At 37.9% G+C, this 20,897-nt stretch overlaps 1 protein-coding gene across 1 annotated transcript in view; it reads right to left on the bottom strand.

The window, feature by feature from the left end:
• Positions 1–883: 883 nt before the first annotated feature.
• Positions 884–20,897, bottom strand: part of LOC121324750 (follistatin-related protein 5-like) — an 89,775-nt gene continuing 69,761 nt past the window's right edge. Inside the window, exon 4 of the mRNA XM_041266946.1 lies at positions 884–1,173. Coding sequence (XP_041122880.1) covers positions 884–1,173 — 290 coding nt within the window. The remainder of the gene's footprint in view (positions 1,174–20,897) is intronic.

Genomic DNA, 20,897 nt, shown 5'->3' with positions numbered 1-20,897 from the left:
TTATTTGAGTAGCTGGAGTGAATGGGGTTAAATCCCCATCCTGATAAAACCTGTGAGAATGTGGTAAGGTAATTGTTAATCGGTAATTAAGGCTCCAGCCACAAAATATTAAAGACACAAAATATAAAAGACGAAGATATAAAGAGAAAGAGAGCGAATGCTACCTCAATTAATAACAATTACTAACCCTAACAATCCTCTTTTTCAAAACTAAAACTATGACAAACTACGTGTACCATTAATGCTAACACTGAATAAAATGCCCCAAAAAACCCCACAATTATCTTCATAAACATTTTTTAATATTTGTTTAGTGCTTTTTAAAACATGTAATAACTAGTTAAAATGTAATCTTACAGCTGATAAAGTATACACTTTATAAACTTTATTTCAAACCTAGGCTAAGTACAAGGGAATACAAGGATGTTGCCCTAGAGAACAGGTTTCTGAATCAGCATTGTGAAATGTTGGACAGAACGCATATAGAAGGAGATCAGCAAGGTTAGAGACAGATTAGAGACCAGCAACTGGGGAGAAACACTGTTGCAAGTTAGTCTTCTCCTAATATAACACAGTTATTTATGTCATTGTTTTGCAATCCCGAGCAAAAGCATCAGTAAAATGCTCTACAGAAACTGATGAACATTCATGTACTGCTGTCTCAATTATGTTAATTTGATCAAATTATGTTCCTCCAGGTAGGCAATTATTTCTTATGCTCTTCAAACATAGCCAAGAAGAATTAATATTTAAATGAATATTTAATTATACAATACCATGAGAAGGCATTACATATCCTTTCTGCAATTTAATAGCACCACTTTATTTAATAGGATCAATAATAATATCACATGTCTTTATAAAGTTTCTCTGATGCTTATGTTCACACCACAGCAATTACAGCCACGACCAAAATGTTCTTACCTTTGTAGAAGCAGTCTTCGCTGTGAATAACAGTGATCTTTTGCTTCTTTAGACAGGCAGCACGATGAAGCTCGCAGTGGTTTTCATAGAGTTCCCCATCTGAACCACAGACTGGTTTATAATGGGGTTTGCAGCGTTCCATGCAGGCACACTCGCCCAGTCCAGTCTCCATGTTAACAATACAGTGTCGCCCCAAACCACAGTACTTATTCTCACAGCCTCCAAAATGGCCATCCTGACCGAAGTACCCTGAGATCAGGAAAATAAAAATCCATCAATTACTGAATTACTGATTGTAAAAAGGAACCATGAAAATACATATAAGTTAAAATAAAGAACAGAAATGTTGTGTCACTGTATACATTTATTCATAATAATATATAATGAATAACATCTGCCGGTTAATGTCAAAAACTAAGTTTCGAAGCAATGTGAAACCAACCTAAAACATGTTTGTGATGGTTGTCAAAATTATACTGTACAGAGTGGCACTATAGACCAGTTAACTCCTCAAATCAGTTTACCAATATAACCTTACTCTTGAAAACCTTACTGTAGACAATGTATCTATAGTATGCTTAATTGGCCAGCTAGTCAGTGGTGTCAGTCTGAATCCACTGTAAACCATGCATAATCTGGAAAATGTTTAGGATTTGTGATTTCCTGCAGGCTGTTTCCCAAACATCTTATTCAAGTGTAGCTAGGGTAAATTGATGTGACAAAGGTGACAATCCTGAATTTGCAATTGTGGCTGACATGGTCTGAAAAAAGTATTTGCTTTTCTAGTGCTAAATGTCATTATGTCAACTTACACAGCAACCTTGGCAATGGGATATTTACATAGACAGATGGAACCAGTGCTGTAGACATGTTTAGGATTGAAGGGATTTTTTTTTCTTTTTTTTTCTTCTTTTTTTAATTCCACTTCCTAGCAATGACTTATCAGAATTGTTATTCAATTCAGGAATGTATTGTTAAATATTTCTGAAAAACACAACATAATGTACAATGCACAGAAGTGAGTTCTGACCCTGTTTATTAAATATACAACCCAATACAACATAATTACACATATAAACTCAAAATCAATTCTAAATGCTTTAATTTATAACACAAATAATAATAATAATAATAATAATAATAATAATAATAATAATAATAATAATAATAATAATAATAATAAAAAAACTATTTGTTTATTTTAATGATAACCTTTTACAAAGTGCTCTACAAGACACAGTAACAACAAGAAAATCAATAATACATTAAATACAGGCAAATGCATAATACATGCTATACAGTAAAAAAAAAAAAAAAAAAAAAAAAATGCATAATACATTAAATACAGCAGAAAGTGAATAATACATGACAGTAGCATAATACATGAAATACTGCATTAAATACAGTGGAAAGTGCATAATACATGACAGTATATATACAGTGAAGATAGTCTCTTTACGGCAATAGAAAAGTTCAGAATTCTTTCAGCCAAACTTTCAGTTATTGATGGCTTACTGTGGCAAGGTGGCTGAGTGGGAATAGGTGCAGGAGTGATGCAGTGTGGTAATTAAACAGACAGAGCCTTGTAATCCTGTTTGGAAAGGAACTTGATTTTCTTTTAATCCGGGTCTGGTGACCAAACAACAATCCCCCGGCAATACACACCAATGTGTACTGCACGGGGTAAATAACATGAAATGCAGTCCCAAATAATAAACAATATCTGCACCACAATAATACAGACATGGTCACCACTCCTGGGTGTGTGCAGTAGTGCTCGTGGTGGGTGATACCAGTTTGTGACAATGGTGAAGTGCTGTCCGGTTTAGTGCTGGCCCTTGGTGACAGCTCCGGAACTGTGTTAGCCATCTAGTAATGCACAAGACAAGACAAGACAATTACAAGACAAACAACCAAAACACTTATGGTACTTTTCTGTAATTAATGGGGTCTCTCACAGTCCTTCTCAGTTCATAAACACAAGACCAATGCGAAGGAACAGATTGCGATTCTCTGTCCCCTTTTATGCTGTCACACATGACCTCTTGGTAAACGAGTGCAACTGCCTCTCCAATCTGTGGCTGCCACGTTGTTTCCCTTCCGGGTCAATGTGTTACTGCAATGGAGTCTCGCCCCCTTTCTAGCTGGCCGACTTCCCTTGAATCCTAGGAAAGAACTATCAGGTCAGCTAGTCCAGGGAACTCTGTTCTCGCTACTTAGCTCCCTCACAGGTTGGGAGGGAGATTTACCACCAAGAATCACTGTATTTCTATCACACATACTGAAAGAGCTTACGTAGGGACATTCAAGGTCACAATCTCGACACTTTGCTTCAAAAGGATTAAATACTTCACTCCTCCTCATTTGTATTCTTCAACAAAAATCTCTTTATTTCTTTAAAAACATGGTTGTAAAACAAACAAACAACGCGTTTTGACACTAGCTTGTATTCGTCAACCTAATTTTATCATCTTCCTGAAGATCTTCTTCTTGGTCACTTTATATCTCTTGGGATCCAGTCTAGTATCTCCTTGGTCCAGCGATGGTCTATTCTTCTTGCTACATGTCTGGTCCACTGCCATTTCAGTTTTTTCACTCTTATAATAACATTGCATACTTTTGTTTGTGCTCTTATCCATTCCTTCCTTTTTCTGTCTCTTCTTATTATTCCCAGCATGCACCTTTCCATACTCCATTGAGTCATGTGTCATTTTTGAGTCATTTTTGCATTGAGGGTCCATGTTTCATATCCATAAGTTATCACTGGCAGCCCTCATTGGTCGAAGACTTTTCTTTTGAGGCATAAGGGTAGTTTCCCTTTCAGAACCATGATTAATCTTCCAAAGGCACCCCAGCCCATTTTTGCTCTTCTGTTGAATTTACACATTTGGTTCTCCATTGCTGAAACTAACTGTCCTAAGTATACATAGTTATTGACTTTTTCAAGCTTTATCCCATTGACTTCAATTGTCTGTGGAGTGGTATATTTATTGAATATATTTATTGGTATATTTCACGTTCATTTTCTAACCCACTTTGGTGCTAGCCGTGTGTAGTTATTGCATTCTCTTGTTTCTAATTCTTCTGGGCCCGTTGTAAAATTTTAGGATTTCGTCAGAAAATCATAGGTGATTCAAGTAGGCTGCATTGATCTTCAGCCCCTTATTTTCCCAATCCAGTGTTTTGAAAATGTCTTCTAGGGTGGCCGGGAAGAGTCTTGCTGTGGATGTTGCATTCCTGTATAATGTGCTGATCAAGTCTCTGTACATTCTTTCAATTCCTTGTTTTTTCAGAGAGCTTAATACAGATCTTGTGTAAACAGAGTCAAAGGCTTCTTTTTAGTCAATGAATCCCAATCAAAATGGTAGTTTGTATTCGTTGCTGGTTTGAATCACTTGCAGTACAACTTGAAGATGATCCATTGTGCTAAATCCACACCTGAATCCTGCTTGCTCATTTGATTGTGCCTAGTCAAATGTATCTTGAAGTCTGTTGGTAAGTATCTTGGTAAAAAAAAAAAAAAAAAAAGATTATAGGAAGTAAGCTAATAGGTCTCAGGGTTCTCCCCAAGAATGCTGTGCAGCCGGGTGGCAGAACATTATAGCCGGGAGAACTTTTAACAGGAAAACAAACTTCCCTTACCTTAAATATATAATACAACAAAGCATTTGAATAATGTGTTGTCTTTCATTGACTATATCCGGTTGTGCTTTTTTATGTTCTACATTTTCGTTTTCATTTCTGTTTTTTATTCTGGTAAATTACTGTGCTTATTTAGGCACTCTACGATTTGACTGGGGAAAGATAACGGAAGGTTATTGGAGTTCACAAAACAAAAACAAACAAAAAAAAACAACCCGGTAACCTTTTCACTTCCTTATTAGCTTAATTATTGAGCTTATCATTTAAATTGTTTTCTTTATGTTAAGTTTGCAGGGAATTATGATAATGCACATCTATTTGTTTTACAAAAAAGTACTCACACGTTTGGTCACCACCATAACTGTTGCATGAGTGTAATAATCCAGCACCACTGCACTTAAGCATTTGTACTGTATGTCAGCTGACAATGTTCAGCTGATATCCCACTTTATTCTTAACACCAGAAGTCCCGTGGTGGTCATTTTGGCGGTTTTTAGTTTTAAAATATAATTTTCTCCAGTCGCGTAACACATATGGGGCTGCGCATTCATGTACTTTTCAATCCATATGAATTAAATATTCTCACAAAGCATGAAACACGAAAGTGCAGAAATAAAGGAGATTTATTACATTATATTTAAAAGACCCAGGAGCAGTCACATTGACGGCTACAAAGAAAACAATTCTATTTTGATTATACAGAACGGTATTCCACTTTATTATTTTTATTTACCAGTCCTCAATGTGTTTAGCTGCAATGAAATTAGTCTCTACTCTTTGACTGAGTGAATGACTGACAGTTATAGCAAGCCGTTTTAACAGTTAATCCTCAATTGCTGATATCAGCAATTTTAATACTGATATCAGTAATGTATTGCTGATATCAACAATTCTATTTTTGATATCAACAATTCTCAATGTTATTTTTTTATATCAAAAATAGAATTGTTGATATCGGAAACAAAATTGTGGATATCAAAATTTAATTGTTGATATCAAAAATAGTATTGTTGATATCGGAAACACACTTGTTGGTATCCAAAATAGAATTGTTGATATCAAAAACAGTACCTTTTATTTTGATATCAACAATTGTATTTCCGAAATCAACAATTCTATTTTTGATATCAAGAATGGCAAAGGATAGAGATAATAATTGGGCACATTAAATTGGGGGAGAAAACTGGGGTAAAAAATTGGAGATGACTAAATTTAAATAAATAAATAAATAAAAAAGAAAAAGAGATTTAACAAATTTATAACCTATATATTAAAAAAAAAAAAAAAGTTCTGCATTCAGAATATTCAGGATCTTTAGCTGAACATTACTACTTCTGTCTTAATTATTTGAAACTATATAAGCCTTGCGAGTTCCAGTCCTGCCTGGAAGTGCATTTTCTATGAACAGCTCGTAAAACATTGTCCATGTCACAAGAATTCTCAGATATTTTGTCAAACACAAAACAGACCGGGTACAATTCATCACCTAATTAGTATGCATTTCTGATATCACGAATGCCAACTGGATGCTCATTAGTATGCGTTTCTGATATCTAGAATTCAAACCGGAAGCTCATTAGTATGCATTTCTGATATCTAGAATTCAAACCGGAAGCTCATTAGTATGCATTTCTGATATCTAGAATTCAAACCGGAAGCTCGTTAGTATGCATTTCTGATATCTAGAATTCAAACCGGAAGCTCGTTAGTATGCATTTCTGATATCTAGAATTCAAACCGGAAGCTCGTTAGTATGCATTTCTGATATCTAGAACTCAAACCGGAAGCTCGTTAGTATGCATTTCTGATATCTAGAATTCAAACCGGAAGCTCGTTAGTATGCATTTCTGATATCTAGAATTCAAACCGGAAGCTCATTAGTATGCATTTTTGAGATCAAGAATTCAAACCAGAAGTTCATTTGTATTTATTTTTTTATTATCAGGAATGGCATTTCTGTTATCAAGAAAGGTATTTTTGATATCAAGAATTATAATTTTGATATCAAAAATACTATTACAATACTGATATCAAAAATGCCATTCTTGATATCAACAATTGGGGATTAAATGTTAAAACGGCTTGCCATAGACAGTCTGTTGTTTTCAATCAGTCTTGAAGACTGGCACCTGCTTGCCAGCTGCGCTGCTTGGGTCAGGTAAAATAAATACCAGAGACCATGGAGTTTTTACTACGCAAGAAAATATAGAGTTGATGTTTTGGATCAGATGGCACGAAAGTATTCCGTGAAAGCTGGCTCCCGATGGTGGTCTGTTCAGGTGTTTTTGAATGTATTGGACCTAGCAGCCATCAACTCCTGAGTACTTTAAAAAGAATGCACAGAGAAGAATTTACCAAAGAGAGAATATATTTTACAGTTAGCACAGGAACTTTGCAAGAAGCATTTGGAACAGAGGGAGACTGCCAAGCGTGTATGCACACCTGAAGCTGGCAAATCCATTGAGAGCCGCAAGAGACACCAATGCCAGGTTGGCAAGTGCAATAAAAATAAAACTTCAGACAGCTGTGCCTGTGCAGGAAGGCGACAAGGAGAAGCGCATTATCTGTGTTGACTGTGAACAGCCTTAGACTCAAGATGAAGGAATACACTTTTGTCGAAAAAAAAAATAGGCTTGTGCAGTGTGCTTCAGCAAAATGTTTAATGTTTATTTATCCACGTTCAGTTGCTTTTGCTCATCTCATAATAAACCGATTGCTGTTGAAAAGTTAAAAAAGAAATCGTTTCAGTTTTATAAATATGTATGTTGTAAACCGATGTCTGCTCATATGTTTATTTATTTACATTTTCTTGTTTTGATTTGTAAAATAAATGTTCATATATATATATATATATATATATATATATATATATATATATATATATATATATATATATCCTTAAGGTGTCCCGAGATTCTGGAGCCTGTTGACAGACAGACAGCTATGAGGAAAAAATTACCATGATGAGTGACCTGAATCTCCCTGTGAAATAAAACCCACATTGATTTAAATGCACCTAGGGTGAGCAGATGTCCTGATAAAATCAGGATCATCCTGATATTAGGGGCTTTCTCCCGCGTCCCGATCGAGGTACTTCTCGTTGCCATTTCTCACGATTTTTAGAGTAAACTTTGAAAACCCATACGTAAAATGTGAAATTTTTATTTTCTCGTTAGGAACTTTTGTTTATGTGGCTGCTGTACTGTCTCGTGGTGCAACAGCATACTCTGCTGGTTTAGGGCGTGTTGTTTGAGTGAGTTGTTTGCATTGCATCTATGCGGCTATCCAATCACGTTAACCTGCTGTCATATGATGCGGTATGTGTCAAGTGTTTTTTCTTGGTGTGTGCGCCTGGCGCGTCCAGTTTTACTGGTGAAGTGTCATGATGGTTGATGTTGTTGATGAGCCTGTCACTAACACAGTGGGAAAAAAATTGATTCAATCATATGCCCATGGTCAAGTCATCTGATTAGGATTTCACAGACATTTCATGGACCTGTTTAAACATTAAATACACATATTATTTTTCAGAGCACTATAAAAGCCTAAAAATAGTGGTACTTGCTTGCTTACTAAAACAGAGTGCTGTCATTTGTTAAAAGGCAAGCATGTAACATCTCCAAACATTTGCTACCTATATTCTCTGTTTGGTGTGATTTGCCCATACGTTGAGACTGCACATCTGCATCCACTGAATTGGTTGGCAGTGTAAGGCAAAGCTTTGCCAATTTATACAGATGTGGACATCAATTAAAAACTTGGTTACCCATAGGTATCTGGCATTCTTTAATAAAGACAATATATGCAGCACGTTCATTGTCATGTTATTTGTCCCTTTGAGGAATTTATATCAGTACAGAGTTAAAACAAAGAAAATGTGCCTATTCGGGTCTAAAATTTTAACTGTGTTTATAAAGTAAACAGCAGGTTGTTTGAGCTGAGGTAGCTGTGCTTGATTGGACCTGTAGAGCTGATTTAACTTGGCTACAACCCACACATGAATACTTTTTTGTCTGTGCTGACTTTCCAGTTTGTTTTCTGAAAGCTGTTGTTTGTTTTACGTTCTGTTCAGCAGCCTCTGTAGTAGCCTTTTGTTTAATGTGTGATTCTGAAGTTATAGCGCTTGATCGTATTTTCTTTAAGTAACATTACAAGATGTGCAAAACTATTACCTCCATCTGCACATGCAGTTTCTTTGGGAAATGTCTTGACACGATCATCAGCCAAAATATACTTTGCGTGTTTTGCTTTGTCGTCCATTTTTGGTATTTTACGTCTAATGCTAAAAACTAGATTTTAGCAACCTAAACCAAAACAATGCAGCACTGACTTTGTCCCACCTGCTACGCACAGTACAGCAGGTCACAGAAAAGCCCAGTAAAGACGCACTGATAGGCTGATTAAAACATTGCTGTCATCTGAACAGTAAACAAGAAAGTTAACCGCTTTGTAGGTTTTTTAAAAAATATATTTCTCTACGTTTTAGTTTTTGCCTAATTGCAATGCACACAGTAAGGCAAAGCAATAAACAAAGTCTACCTGCAGAAGAAAGACATGTAGTTTGCGTTACTTGCGTTGTGCAGTAGTTCATTTAAACAAGGTTTCTATCCTCCCCGCAAGGACTGAAAGTGTCCCGATTTTTCATTCTTGCAATCTGGTCATCCTAAATGCACTGTGTGTGTAACATATATCAAATTGTTGCAAAATTATTTCAATAAAACACAGCAGCTCTGTGGCAGAGCAGAGCTCTGCCCTTTATAAATTGGCAGAGATGGGGTTAAATTCCCGTACCTGCCTGGGTTTATTGTGTTCAGGTGGCTGGGGTTGATTAGAGTAATTAACGATCAATCAGCACCCAGCCACCTGAAATAAAAGGAGGCCTCAGCTTCCCATTAGGGAGAGGAGGGAGCTGAGGAAGCAAGCTTGTGCTTGTGCTTGTGCTTGTGCTTGTGCTTGTGCTTGTGCTTGTGCTTGTGCTTGTGCTTGTGCTTTTTAATTTTCTCATCCAGTGAAGGCATTGTCCAGCCTGGAAACCTTGATTTTTGTAAGTCTTGTTTTGTGCCTTTCTATTTGTGTTTAAATCCCTTTGTTTTGGCCCTTGTGCCCTTTTATTTTGTGTTTATTTGTAATAAAAGTATTAGTTTTTTGAACTGCAGTCTGTCTTTATTTGCTCGCCAGCCTGTCGCAAGCTCTTAAATGGTTCAACTTGTATTGCACATTACAGTAATGTAAAAATGTATTTGCTAAAGCATATTGTTCAACAACGTCTTGCACATCTGACAGTTGTAAAGTTGTAACCGTTTTTTTTTTCTCTCAATATGATCTCTAGAACATGTATCAGACAAAGTAACAAAGCACAAAAGTCTACAACAGTATGCCATTACTATATATTCCAGGTATTCTGCATAACTTTACTCCATGAAAAGTGTGATGTGAATGTGCTGTTACATACAGCAGCAGCATGACATGTTTATATATATATAATGCATGCAACCAGCAATTACTGCTATGAGTCTTTTTGGATAGGTCTCTACTAGCTTTGCACAGTAGGATGGTGAAATATTTGCACATTCTTCACTGGAAAATTGCTCCAGTTCTGATAAGTTTGTTGGGGATCGTCGATGGACTGCAATCTTCAAGTCTCACCATAAGTTTTCGATTGGATTCAAGTCACGACTTTGACTGGGCCAGTCAAGAACATTAGTGCTCTTCTTGTTCAACCACTCCATTGCGGCTTTGGCTTTGTGCTTCGTGTCATTGTCCTGCTGAAATGTGAATATCCTCCCCAGTTTCAGAGTCTTGGCTGACTCAAACAGGTTTTCCTCAAGGATTTGCCTGTACTTTGCACCATCCATTCTCCCCTCTATCCTGACAAGCTTCCCAGTCCCTGCTGAAGAGAAGCATCCCCATAACATGACACCACCATGCTTGACATCTGGTATGGTGTTGACTGGGTGATGTGCAGTGTTGGGCTTGCACCAGACGTAACGCTTGGAATTTAGATCGAAAAGTAGAATTTTTGTCTCGCTTGACCACATAACAATTTTCCACATGTTTGCTGTATTATCTACATGCTTTTTCATAAACTGCTTACGTGCTTTATTATGAGACTTTTTGAGTAATAGGTTCTTTCTTGCCACCTGTCCATACAGGCCAGCTTTGTGTAGGTACTGGCTTATTGTTGATGTGTGAAGACTGACTCCAATCTCAGACACTTTGCAGATCTCTCAAGGTCATTGTTGGCTTCATAGTGACATCCCGAACCAGTTTCCTGCTTGCTTGGCTGCTCAGTTTGGGAGTGACCTTATCTGGGTAGTGTCTGGGTGGTATGATGCATCTTCCATTTCTTAATGATGGACTTCACTGTGCTGAGAGGGATAATCAGCATCTTTGAAATTTTCTTGTACCCTTCTCCTGCTCTGTGCCTCTCTACCACTTTATCCCTGACTTGTTTCAAAAGCTCTTTGGCCTTCATGGTTGCTTTGTTAGATCACTATGTGAGTTGCAGTTTGAAAGTCTTTATATACCTGATGAAAATTATCTACAAGTTAAACCATTTTGAGTACACACAGACTGAAACCATTTCACTAATTTTATGATCTTTCAAACACATAAAAGATCATAAAATTTGCACCTGAGCTGATTTATGCTTGCAGTAGCAAAGGGGTTGAATACTTATGCAACTGAGATTAATCTGTTTTTCTCTGTAAATCTTACTTATTTATATTCTATATACATTTTTTTTTTATCAATGTGGAGTAGTTTATGTAAATTCAAGTCTAATTTGAAAGCATCATGGAGTATGCCCAGGTACCAACAAAATGTTAGGTTAGGTAATGTACCTGTTTTTTAAAGTGTGTCCAAAAAATAAAATACAGAAAACAAAAATAAAACAGTTTGATTGTATTTAATCTAAAATATTATACCAGAATTACTTTCAAACCAGGCAAGAGACACACAGTAAACAATCAGTTTGTCGATTACTTTTCTGTTACCTTTGACACATGCACATACATGTGGTGTTAAAATAATATATGGAGTCAAATAATACATTAAGTTGTGTTTGCTGTTTGAAAGTTTTATTATTAATTGGTTTCCAATGTGAAAATCAAGGTTAACATATCTTCTGTACTCTCTATTCAGTTGGTCTGCGTAGTTTTGACTGTCATTTAAAACATTAAATGTTGATGCAAAATGACTTTAATAATAACAAACAAAACTGCATTTACAACTAACAGCTTTCATGCCAAGAAATCACAGCGTGCTGTGCATTAAAGATTAAGGGGCCATAACTCGCTGAGTATTTTGACAATCAAATAAAAGCTAAGGAAAATAAATAAGTACTTTATACTGTTGTGTGCCATTTTGTCCTGGCCCACCAGCAGGTTAAGTTTGTATTTCTTAAAACCTTCTCAGCATTGACAAGCAGGTGGCCAGTCATGCATCATTTTATTGCTGTTCAAATTCTATGTGTCCTGAGGTCAGGCTCATTTATGGCTTAGCATTACCAAACCATTGAAGGTCAAATGTAATGATTTAAACATGCTTTGAAGTAGTAAGACAATAGTCACAAAGTCACCCAATAAAGTTACCAAACCAGAACTAAACAACTGAGACATTTCATTCGGGGGTTTGCGAGTAGTCTAAAGTTCCTACTTTCTTAGAGAAAAAAAATGCACAATGGACTATTTGGAGTAAATAGCTAAGAATCGGGCTAAAAATGTCTTTAGGATTTGGTGCAGACACACGCATTTCTTTTAGGACTTGGGTCACTGCTCATTGTAAATATATTAAACTATTATTTCTTTGCCTATTCTAATTTAACAAAATGTAATGAATATGTTATACCTTTAGTTTACACAAATAAGTTTAACATTTCAATGGAACTAAAATTTGCCTGATTGGTGGTCACTACCTACCAGGAATTGATTGAATTCATCTCTATTCTATTAGAACTAAGAACCAAATTATTCACTGTAACAGCGCGAGGTGTTACACGTGTGGGTCGTCACAGAGTAATACTGAATCAGACACAGTCGGTGTCGACACGCCGCACAGGCGAGCAGATTGTATTCAACAGAAGCTGTCATTAGGGGTACCAGCATTGGTAGCCCTAGTGTCAGATTTAATAAAGTAAAGCAAAGATAGATAACAAAGCAAAGCTAAAAATAAAAGTTTACCACACAAGGTAAGTGCTAGTCTTACTAAAAGAGACACCCCGCTCCAGGAACCTACTACACTATGAAACCCTATCTATTCTGGTCAGCATCCCCTAAACTAATCTACTGCTGTTGCTCCCAAAATCCCGACCTCCCAGCGACTTCGGGTCGTTGTGACGGTCCTGGCTGAGCAGAGCCTTCACAGGCACCGTCTTGCAGTTGAAAGTAGTTAATTCTGAGAAGTGGACGGTCTCCTCCTCGATGTCAACAAAACGCCCATCTGTGCAGCATGGCAGTGCAGTTGCCCTGAGCTGTCATGCAGATGCCCTTTGAGCTGCTATGCAGATGCCCTTTGAGCTGCTATGCAGATGCCCTTTGAGCTGCTCACAGCCTCACTGGGCACGCTCCCCAGCCAATCCACACCTCCCAATCAGCTCAGCACCGGGTGAACCTAACTGCTCAATTGGTTGCTTAGCAAAGTGTCTACTGTTACTTGTTCCAGCTGCACACATCCGCGCAAGAACCAGCGACAAAGTTATCCCTGTCACATATCCACTCTGGGTCAACAGGTGATGGGAGGCCCTGACACGACGGTGGGGTGTCTGGCAACACGGGCCAAGGGATCTGACCATAGGCACCAGATTGGAGTGCAGGCTTCTCTCCTTCCTCGCTCTCAGGGATGGAAGTTCCTCCTCCTCAGGCTGTTGGAATGGTAGCTCCTCCTTCCTTTGGCCCTCAGGATGGCCGCTACTTTTTTCTGGTGCATAGGTCCTCCCCTAGCTTTTGACAGGCAGACAGACGCTCCTCCTCTGGCTTTTTGAGGATGGTAGCTCATCCTACTTTAGCCTTTGAGGACGGTAACTCCTTCCCTTCCGGCTTTCAGGGCTCCAGCTCTTTCAGCAGCACTTACAGTGGCTGCTGATCTTTACCTGGTTCTGCCTGTGCATCCTGGTTGCCGCAAGCTGTGGCGCAGATGCCTTTTGAGCTGAGTGCAGCCTCCCTGGTCATGCCTCCCAGCCAATCCGGACAAAAATCTTTGCTGTCATGTCAGTTATATTTAATGTTTGTAACAAAACATAAATGTGTATTTCATTTCTGCAATGTGATTTCTTAATTTGAAAAGGTTGTATCTTGTTTGCATAGACTTAGTTTTCCATTTTATATAAAGTAACATTTGCAATATCGTTCTGTCTATCTATTTGTTTAAGAGGTGCTAAACAACTATGTCATTATAACATCTCCCACCACGGTTTTAAATTCACAATTTCATTCTCCAGAGATATGCAAACATGTGACAAAGATTGATGAACATACATCTCTGTATATCCCCAGAATCAGTCTATAACTCTCAATAACTTAGTATACAATGTCTACGAAATCTGTGCCAGAGTATGGTACCCCATACGGTTTCAAAAATAGTTTCTGCATAATTTATGAAGATGTTATAAAATAAGTTTATCAATGGAAAGTTCCTTCTGTACTTCAATAGTAGGGCAAGCACTTTTTTACACTGTTACTGGTACCAGTACTTATAATAAAAAAGGAACTAGTTTTCTATCATTCCAAGTGATCTTACACACACACACACACACACACACACACACACAAAGAATGAATGTCAGAAAGCAGACTTTAGTTCCATAGAACTATAAGAATACATGTTGAGGTTGGGCTTTCACAGCAAGTAAACAACCCATTGGAGCAGATTAATTATTTAGATATCTTAAAACAGGCAAGTTTTGACCTGTCTTAGATTTTCCATAATTAGAACATAAACTCCCAGAAGAAAAAGGAGTCGGAAATAACAATAGCTCACAGCTAGTTCACCACTGTGAGCTTTCCCAGAGATGCAATGTAATGCTCATCAAGCAAACTGTTTTAACTAAATATGCCATGACAAAAGGCATTCCATTCTCAGTGAAACAAAGCTTTTGTTTGATGATATTTTGGTATGTAAATTTGTCTTTGAAAATAACACATTTGCTGTTGGTGTGCTGATACGTTTTAAATACATGTAAGTACGAGAGAGCATGGGTTGTGCTGGATATACTCCGATCCCAGAATGGGGTTATGCTCCACCCCCTCCTAGTTTACCCCTAACAACCGCAGGACCTCAGACAAGCTACCAACATGCCTGCATGACAACCACCAAAGATGTCAGTGTTTCACCCCCTCATCTGCATTTTGGCTTTTTTCGTGATCCTGCCATCTCCCGACACTGTAGAGTGAAGATATTTTTTTTTCATTAATGGATACATCCATCGAGTGCAGTTTGTGTGTCAGGGAATAATGATGTGAGTGTTTCAGCCCAGTGAAAAAGTCCACACTGCCTGCACGTTGCAATAGAAAAGTCTAAGAGTGGTTTTACACTGACATCATGTACTTGCAAAGTTGGTTTAGTATTATTATTGTTATTATTTTAACACTGTATCTGTTTCTTAAAGTGGGCTCTGTGTGTTACTGTATCTTAAATCACCCCTTGAATGGTCGCGGGAGACTTGTCGACTGCAATAGAGAGCTCTATTCACAGACTAGCGACCGACAGAGCTGATCCTCTTCAGTGGTCTTCTTGCTTTGGAAACAGCAGTTCCAGAGTCAGGATGACCTTCCACAAAATGCTGTAAAATTAGTTTTTGCTTGTAACATACCGAATTTGTAAATAAATGTAATTGCTTGAACATGCCAAATTTGCAAATAAATATAATTTCTATGATAAACTATTTCTTGGATGTCATTTGTAACGTACACGATTAGAAAATAATGCATATTTTGCAACTCCTGATATATATATGATTTACTCATATGACAAATATTTGATAAAGACATCAAATGTATTTTTTAATAAATTACATTAAAACATACATTGTTTATTATTACTTTGCATGTTTATTTTACAAATTACATTCACGATATTGGCATCTTTGGGCTGGAGGACGGAAATACTGGTTAAAAAAACAACTCATGAAAAACACAGAGCCCTATTTATAATTCATAAACAAAGTCGTTTATCACACCACGTTACGTTTATCTCACCCTTGAACAGATGTAAATATCTTTTGTAATGTTGTCAACATTGAGTTGCGAATGGGGCCTGCCACAGGCTGTAACCCACTGCAAACACTGTTCCAGCTTCATTTTAGGCTTGGGAAACAGGAAAAATTGAACACCCGGGATACGATCTGGGTACCTCCTGTCCGTTGGTTTTTTTTTTGCCTTTAAAAAAGATTAGTTACCATACAAATGTATGTGTGTGTTCCTTGTAGTGACGAGAAAATGGCCGCTGGGTAACCTACGGTTGTTGACATGTGTCACGTGATACAAGGAGCTAAACACGGGGATCTGATTGACAGCAGGGATTGGCCTATTGTCACTTCAGCAAACTACAGTACCAGTCAAAAGTACACCTGGTTTTTCATGATTATCTATGCTTTTAACTTTATAAACTTGTCTACAAACACATAATATTTCATTATATGATAAGTGGACTTATATAGGCTGATAATCATAAGTGAATTGCATTCAGAAATGTAATTTTTAAATGAAAATGTAAATCTTGTCAATTTCAAAGAAATGGTCACCCAATGCAAGGGAATTTCAGTCTGAAGCCCAAGTCAATTAAAAGGCTGAAATGTGTATAACACGTTGTTAGAACACTGGCCTAAGTATAAACGTGTCTTTGTTAGATGTTCTCTGAGTTAAGTAGCATGTTACCTAATTAATCTTTTGTCACCAATTATTGTTAACAGGTGAGGGTCATCAAACGATTTGAAGAAACTGGCACTCATGAGGACAAACAAGGTCAGACAGGCCAAGGGAGACCTCAGAATCAGAAAAGTTCATTCGAGTCACAAATCTGCGAAACCGGCGATTAACTGCCCCTGAAATACAAGCTCAGCTAAATGCTACTAGAAGTACAGAGTTTCAACATCGACTGTTCAGAAGAGATTGCGTGAAGCTGGCCTAACTGGAAGAATTGCTGCAAAGAAACCATTGTTAAGAGTGTAGAATAAGAGGAAGAGACTTGCCTGGGCCAAAAAACATAGAAACTGGATGTTTGAGGAGTGGAAGTCGGTCTTATGGACCGATGAGTCAAAATTTGAAATATTTGGGTCCAACCGCTGAGTATTAATAAGACGCAGAGAGGGTGAGTGCATGAGTTCTGCATGTGTGGTTCCCACTGTCAAGCATGGAGGAGGCAGTGTCATGGTCTGGGGTTGCTTTACTGGTGACAGTTGGTGTTGTTTACCAAGTCCATGGCAAGCTCAACCAGCATGGCTATCATGGCATACTTCAGAGGCATGCCATTCCATCAGGATTACGGCTAGTTGGGCAGACCTTCATTCTTCAGCAAGATAATGACCCGAAACACACCTTAAAGTTAGGAAAATGGAAAGTGAAGGACAACTCAATCTAATGACCTGGCCTGCCCAGGCTCCAGACCTCAATCCCATAGAACTTGTATGGGATGAACTGGACAGAAGAGTCAAAGCAAAGCTACCCAGAAGTGCCCTACATCTCTGGGAATTACTGCATAAGAACATAAGAACATAAGAACATAAGAAAGTTTACAAACGAGAGGAGGCCATTCGGCCCATCTTGCTCGTTTGGTTGTTAGTAGCTTATTGATCCCAAAATCTCATCAAGCAGCTTCTTGAAGGATCCCAGGGTGTCAGCTTCAACAACATTACTGGGGAGTTGATTCCAGACCCTCACAATTCTCTGTGTAAAAAAGTGTCTCCTATTTTCTGTTCTGAATGCCCCTTTTTCTAAACTCCATTTGTGACCCCTGGTCCTTGTTTCCTTTTTCAGGCTGAAAAAGTCCCTTGCGTCGACACTGTCAATACCTTTTAGAATTTTGAATGCTTGAATTAGGTCGCCACGTAGTCTTCTTTGTTCAAGACTGAACAGATTCAATTCTTTTAGCTTGTCTGCATATGACATGCCTTTTAAGCCCGGAATAATTCTGGTCGCTCTTCTTTGCACTCTTTCTAGAGCAGCAATATCTTTTTTATAGCGAGGTGACCAGAACTGCACACAATATTCAAGATGAGGTCATACAAGTGCATTGTACAGTTTTAACATTACTTCCCTTGATTTAAATTCAACACTTTTCACAATGTATCCGAGTATCTTGTTAGCCTTTTTTATAGCTTCCCCACATTGCCTAGATGAAGACATTTCTGAGTCAACAAAAACTCCTAGGTCTTTTTCATAGATTCCTTCTCCAATTTCAATATCTCCCATATGATATTTATAATGTACATTTTTATTTCCTGCGTGCAGTACCTTACACTTTTCTCTATTAAATGTCATTTGCCATGTGTCTGCCCAGTTCTGAATCTTGTCTAGATCATTTTGAATGACCTTTGCTGCTGCAACAGTGTTTGCCACTCCTCCTACTTTTGTGTCGTCTGCAAATTTAACAAGTTTGCTTACTATACCAGAATCTAAATCATTAATGTAGATTAGGAATAGCAGAGGACCTAACACTGATCCCTGTGGTACACCGCTGGTTACCACACTCCATTCTGAGGTTTTTCCTCTAATCAGTACTTTCTGTTTTCTACATGTTAACCACTCCCTAATCCATGTACATGTGTTTCCTTGAATCCCAACTGCGTTCAGTTTGAGAATTAATCTTTTGTGCGGGACTTTGTCAAAAGCTTTCTGGAAATCTAAATAAACCATGTCATATGCTTTGCAATTATCCATTATCGATGTTGCATCCTCAAAAAAAATCAAGCAAGTTAGTTAGACACGATCTCCCTTTCCTAAAACCATGTTGACTGTCTCCCAGTACCCTGTTACCATATAGGTAATTTTCCATTTTGGATCTTATTATAGTTTCCATAAGTTTGCATATAATAGAAGTCAGGCTTACTGGTCTGTAGTTACCTGGTTCAGTTTTGTTTCCCTTTTTGTGGATCGGTATTACGTTTGCAATTTTCCAGTCTGTCGGTACCACCCCTGTGTCAAGAGACTGCTGCATGATCTTGGTTAGCGGTTTGTAAATTACTTCTTTCATTTCTTTGAGTACTACTGGGAGGATCTCATCCGGCCCAGGGGATTTGTTTATTTTAAGAGCTCCTAGTCCCTTTAACACTTCTGCCTCAGTTATGCTAAAGTTATTTAAAACTGGATAGGAACTGGATGACATGTGGGGCATGTTGTCAGTATCTTCCTTTGTAAAAACTTGTGAAAAGTAATCATTTAACATATTTGCTATTTTTTTTTCTTCCTCTATGATTTTGCCATTTGTATCTCTTAAACATTTAATCTCCTCTTTGAATGTTCTCTTGCTGTTGTAATATTGGAAAAACATTTTGGAATTGGTTTTAGCTCCCTTAGCAATGTTCATTTCTATTTCTCTCTTGGCCTTTCTAACTTCCTTTTTGACTTGCATTTGCAGTTCTGTGTACTCTTTCTGTGTACTTTCTTTTTGGTCCTTTTTTAATGCTCTGTAAAGTGCCTTTTTTCGCTGAATATTTTTTTTTAATTGATCTATTAAACCATTTTGGCAATTTAGTTTTACATTTAGATTTGTCTACTTTAGGGATATAATTGTTTTGCGCCTCTAGTACTACGTTTTTGAAGAACAACCATCCTTCTTCTGTGGGTGTTTTCTCTATTTTACTCCAATCTACTTCTGTTAGTCTCTGTTTCATGCCTTCATAGTTTGCTTTTCTAAAATTGTAAACCTTAGCTTTAGTCTTTACTTTTGAGGATTTAAAAAACACTTCAAATGAGACCATGTTGTGGTCTGAGTTTGCCAGTGGTTCTCTGACCTCTGTTTTAGTTATTCTATCTTCGTTATTTGAAAAGACTAAATCAAGGCATGCCTCCCCTCTAGTCGGTGCCTTGACAAATTGTGTTAGGAAGCAGTCATTTGTCATTTCCACCATTTCTATTTCATCCTTCGCGCTACCCACCGGGTTTTCCCATTTTATTTGGGGGAAGTTGAAATCCCCCATTAGTATGGCTTCTCCTTTGCTACACACATTTCTAATGTCATTGTATAACAGATTATTTTGCTCACCGTCTGAATCTGGCGGTCTATAGCATGCTCCTATTATTATGCCTTTTGAATTTTTGTCCGTTATTCTGACCCATATTGATTCGGTTTTATTTTCTTTGTCCAGGTTTAACACCTGGGCTTCAAGACTGTTTCTTATGTATAGCGCTACCCCTCCTCCTCTTCTGTCCTGCCTGTCTTTCCTATACAGTGTATACCCACAAATATTATATTCGTCCCCATCACTCTCAGATAACCATGTTTCTGTAACACCTATCACATCATAGTTACCTGTTAGTGCAGTAGCTTCAAGTTCTAGAATTTTGTTTCTGATACTTCTAGCATTTAGATAAATACATTTAATGGTTGTCTTACCTGAGTTGTTGTTCTTGTTTTGATGCGGTCTCCCTTCTGTTTTTTTGTTCATTTCTCCCCCCTTCCTTTCTAGTTTAAATGCTTCCGAACCTGCTCGAGGATCTTTTCTCCAAGTAGACTAGTTCCCTTGTTATTTAAATGCAGTCCATCCCGTCTATACAGATAGTCCTCGTTGTAGAAAGTGGTCCAATGATCAAGATAGGTGAAGCCTTCCCGTGTGCACCACGTCTTCAACCATGCGTTTTGATTAATTATTTCCAGCTGTCCATATGGTCCTTTGCAAGGTGCGGGTAGTATACCAGAAAATACCACAGTTTTGGTTTTCTCTTTTAATTTCCTTCCTAGCTCTCTGAATTTGTTTTGCAGGGATTTTGGTCTGTCTCTTCCAATGTTGTTTGTACCGATGTGGACGACTACTACCGGGTCGTCTCCTGTTCGTTCTAGGAGCCTGTCCACGTTCTCAGTGATGTGCTTGACCGAGGCTCCCGGAAGGCAGCACACTGTTGTAGTAAGGGGGTCCAAACTGCGAACTGAACTTGCTGTGTTTCTCAATATGGAGTCCCCAACAATCATGACCTCCCTTCTTTTTACTGTCTTGTCACCACTGTCAATAGGGTCCTGGATGTTGTTCCTTTCATTCTCTTGTTGTTGGTTCTGCTCATCAAAATTCTGAAGTGACTCAAATCTGTTGGTTGTTTTGATTTCTGGTGGTTGTGTTTGACGAAGTTTCTTTTTTTCCCTGCTTCTGCCTACCTGAACCCAGCTGTTCTGACCTTCTATCTCCC

The sequence above is a fragment of the Polyodon spathula genome, chromosome 1, assembly GCF_017654505.1.
Source record: "Polyodon spathula isolate WHYD16114869_AA chromosome 1, ASM1765450v1, whole genome shotgun sequence".
NCBI lineage: Eukaryota > Metazoa > Chordata > Actinopteri > Acipenseriformes > Polyodontidae > Polyodon > Polyodon spathula.
The sequence above is the reverse complement of the archived record's forward strand: the minus strand, read 5'-3'. Positions and strand labels throughout refer to the sequence as shown.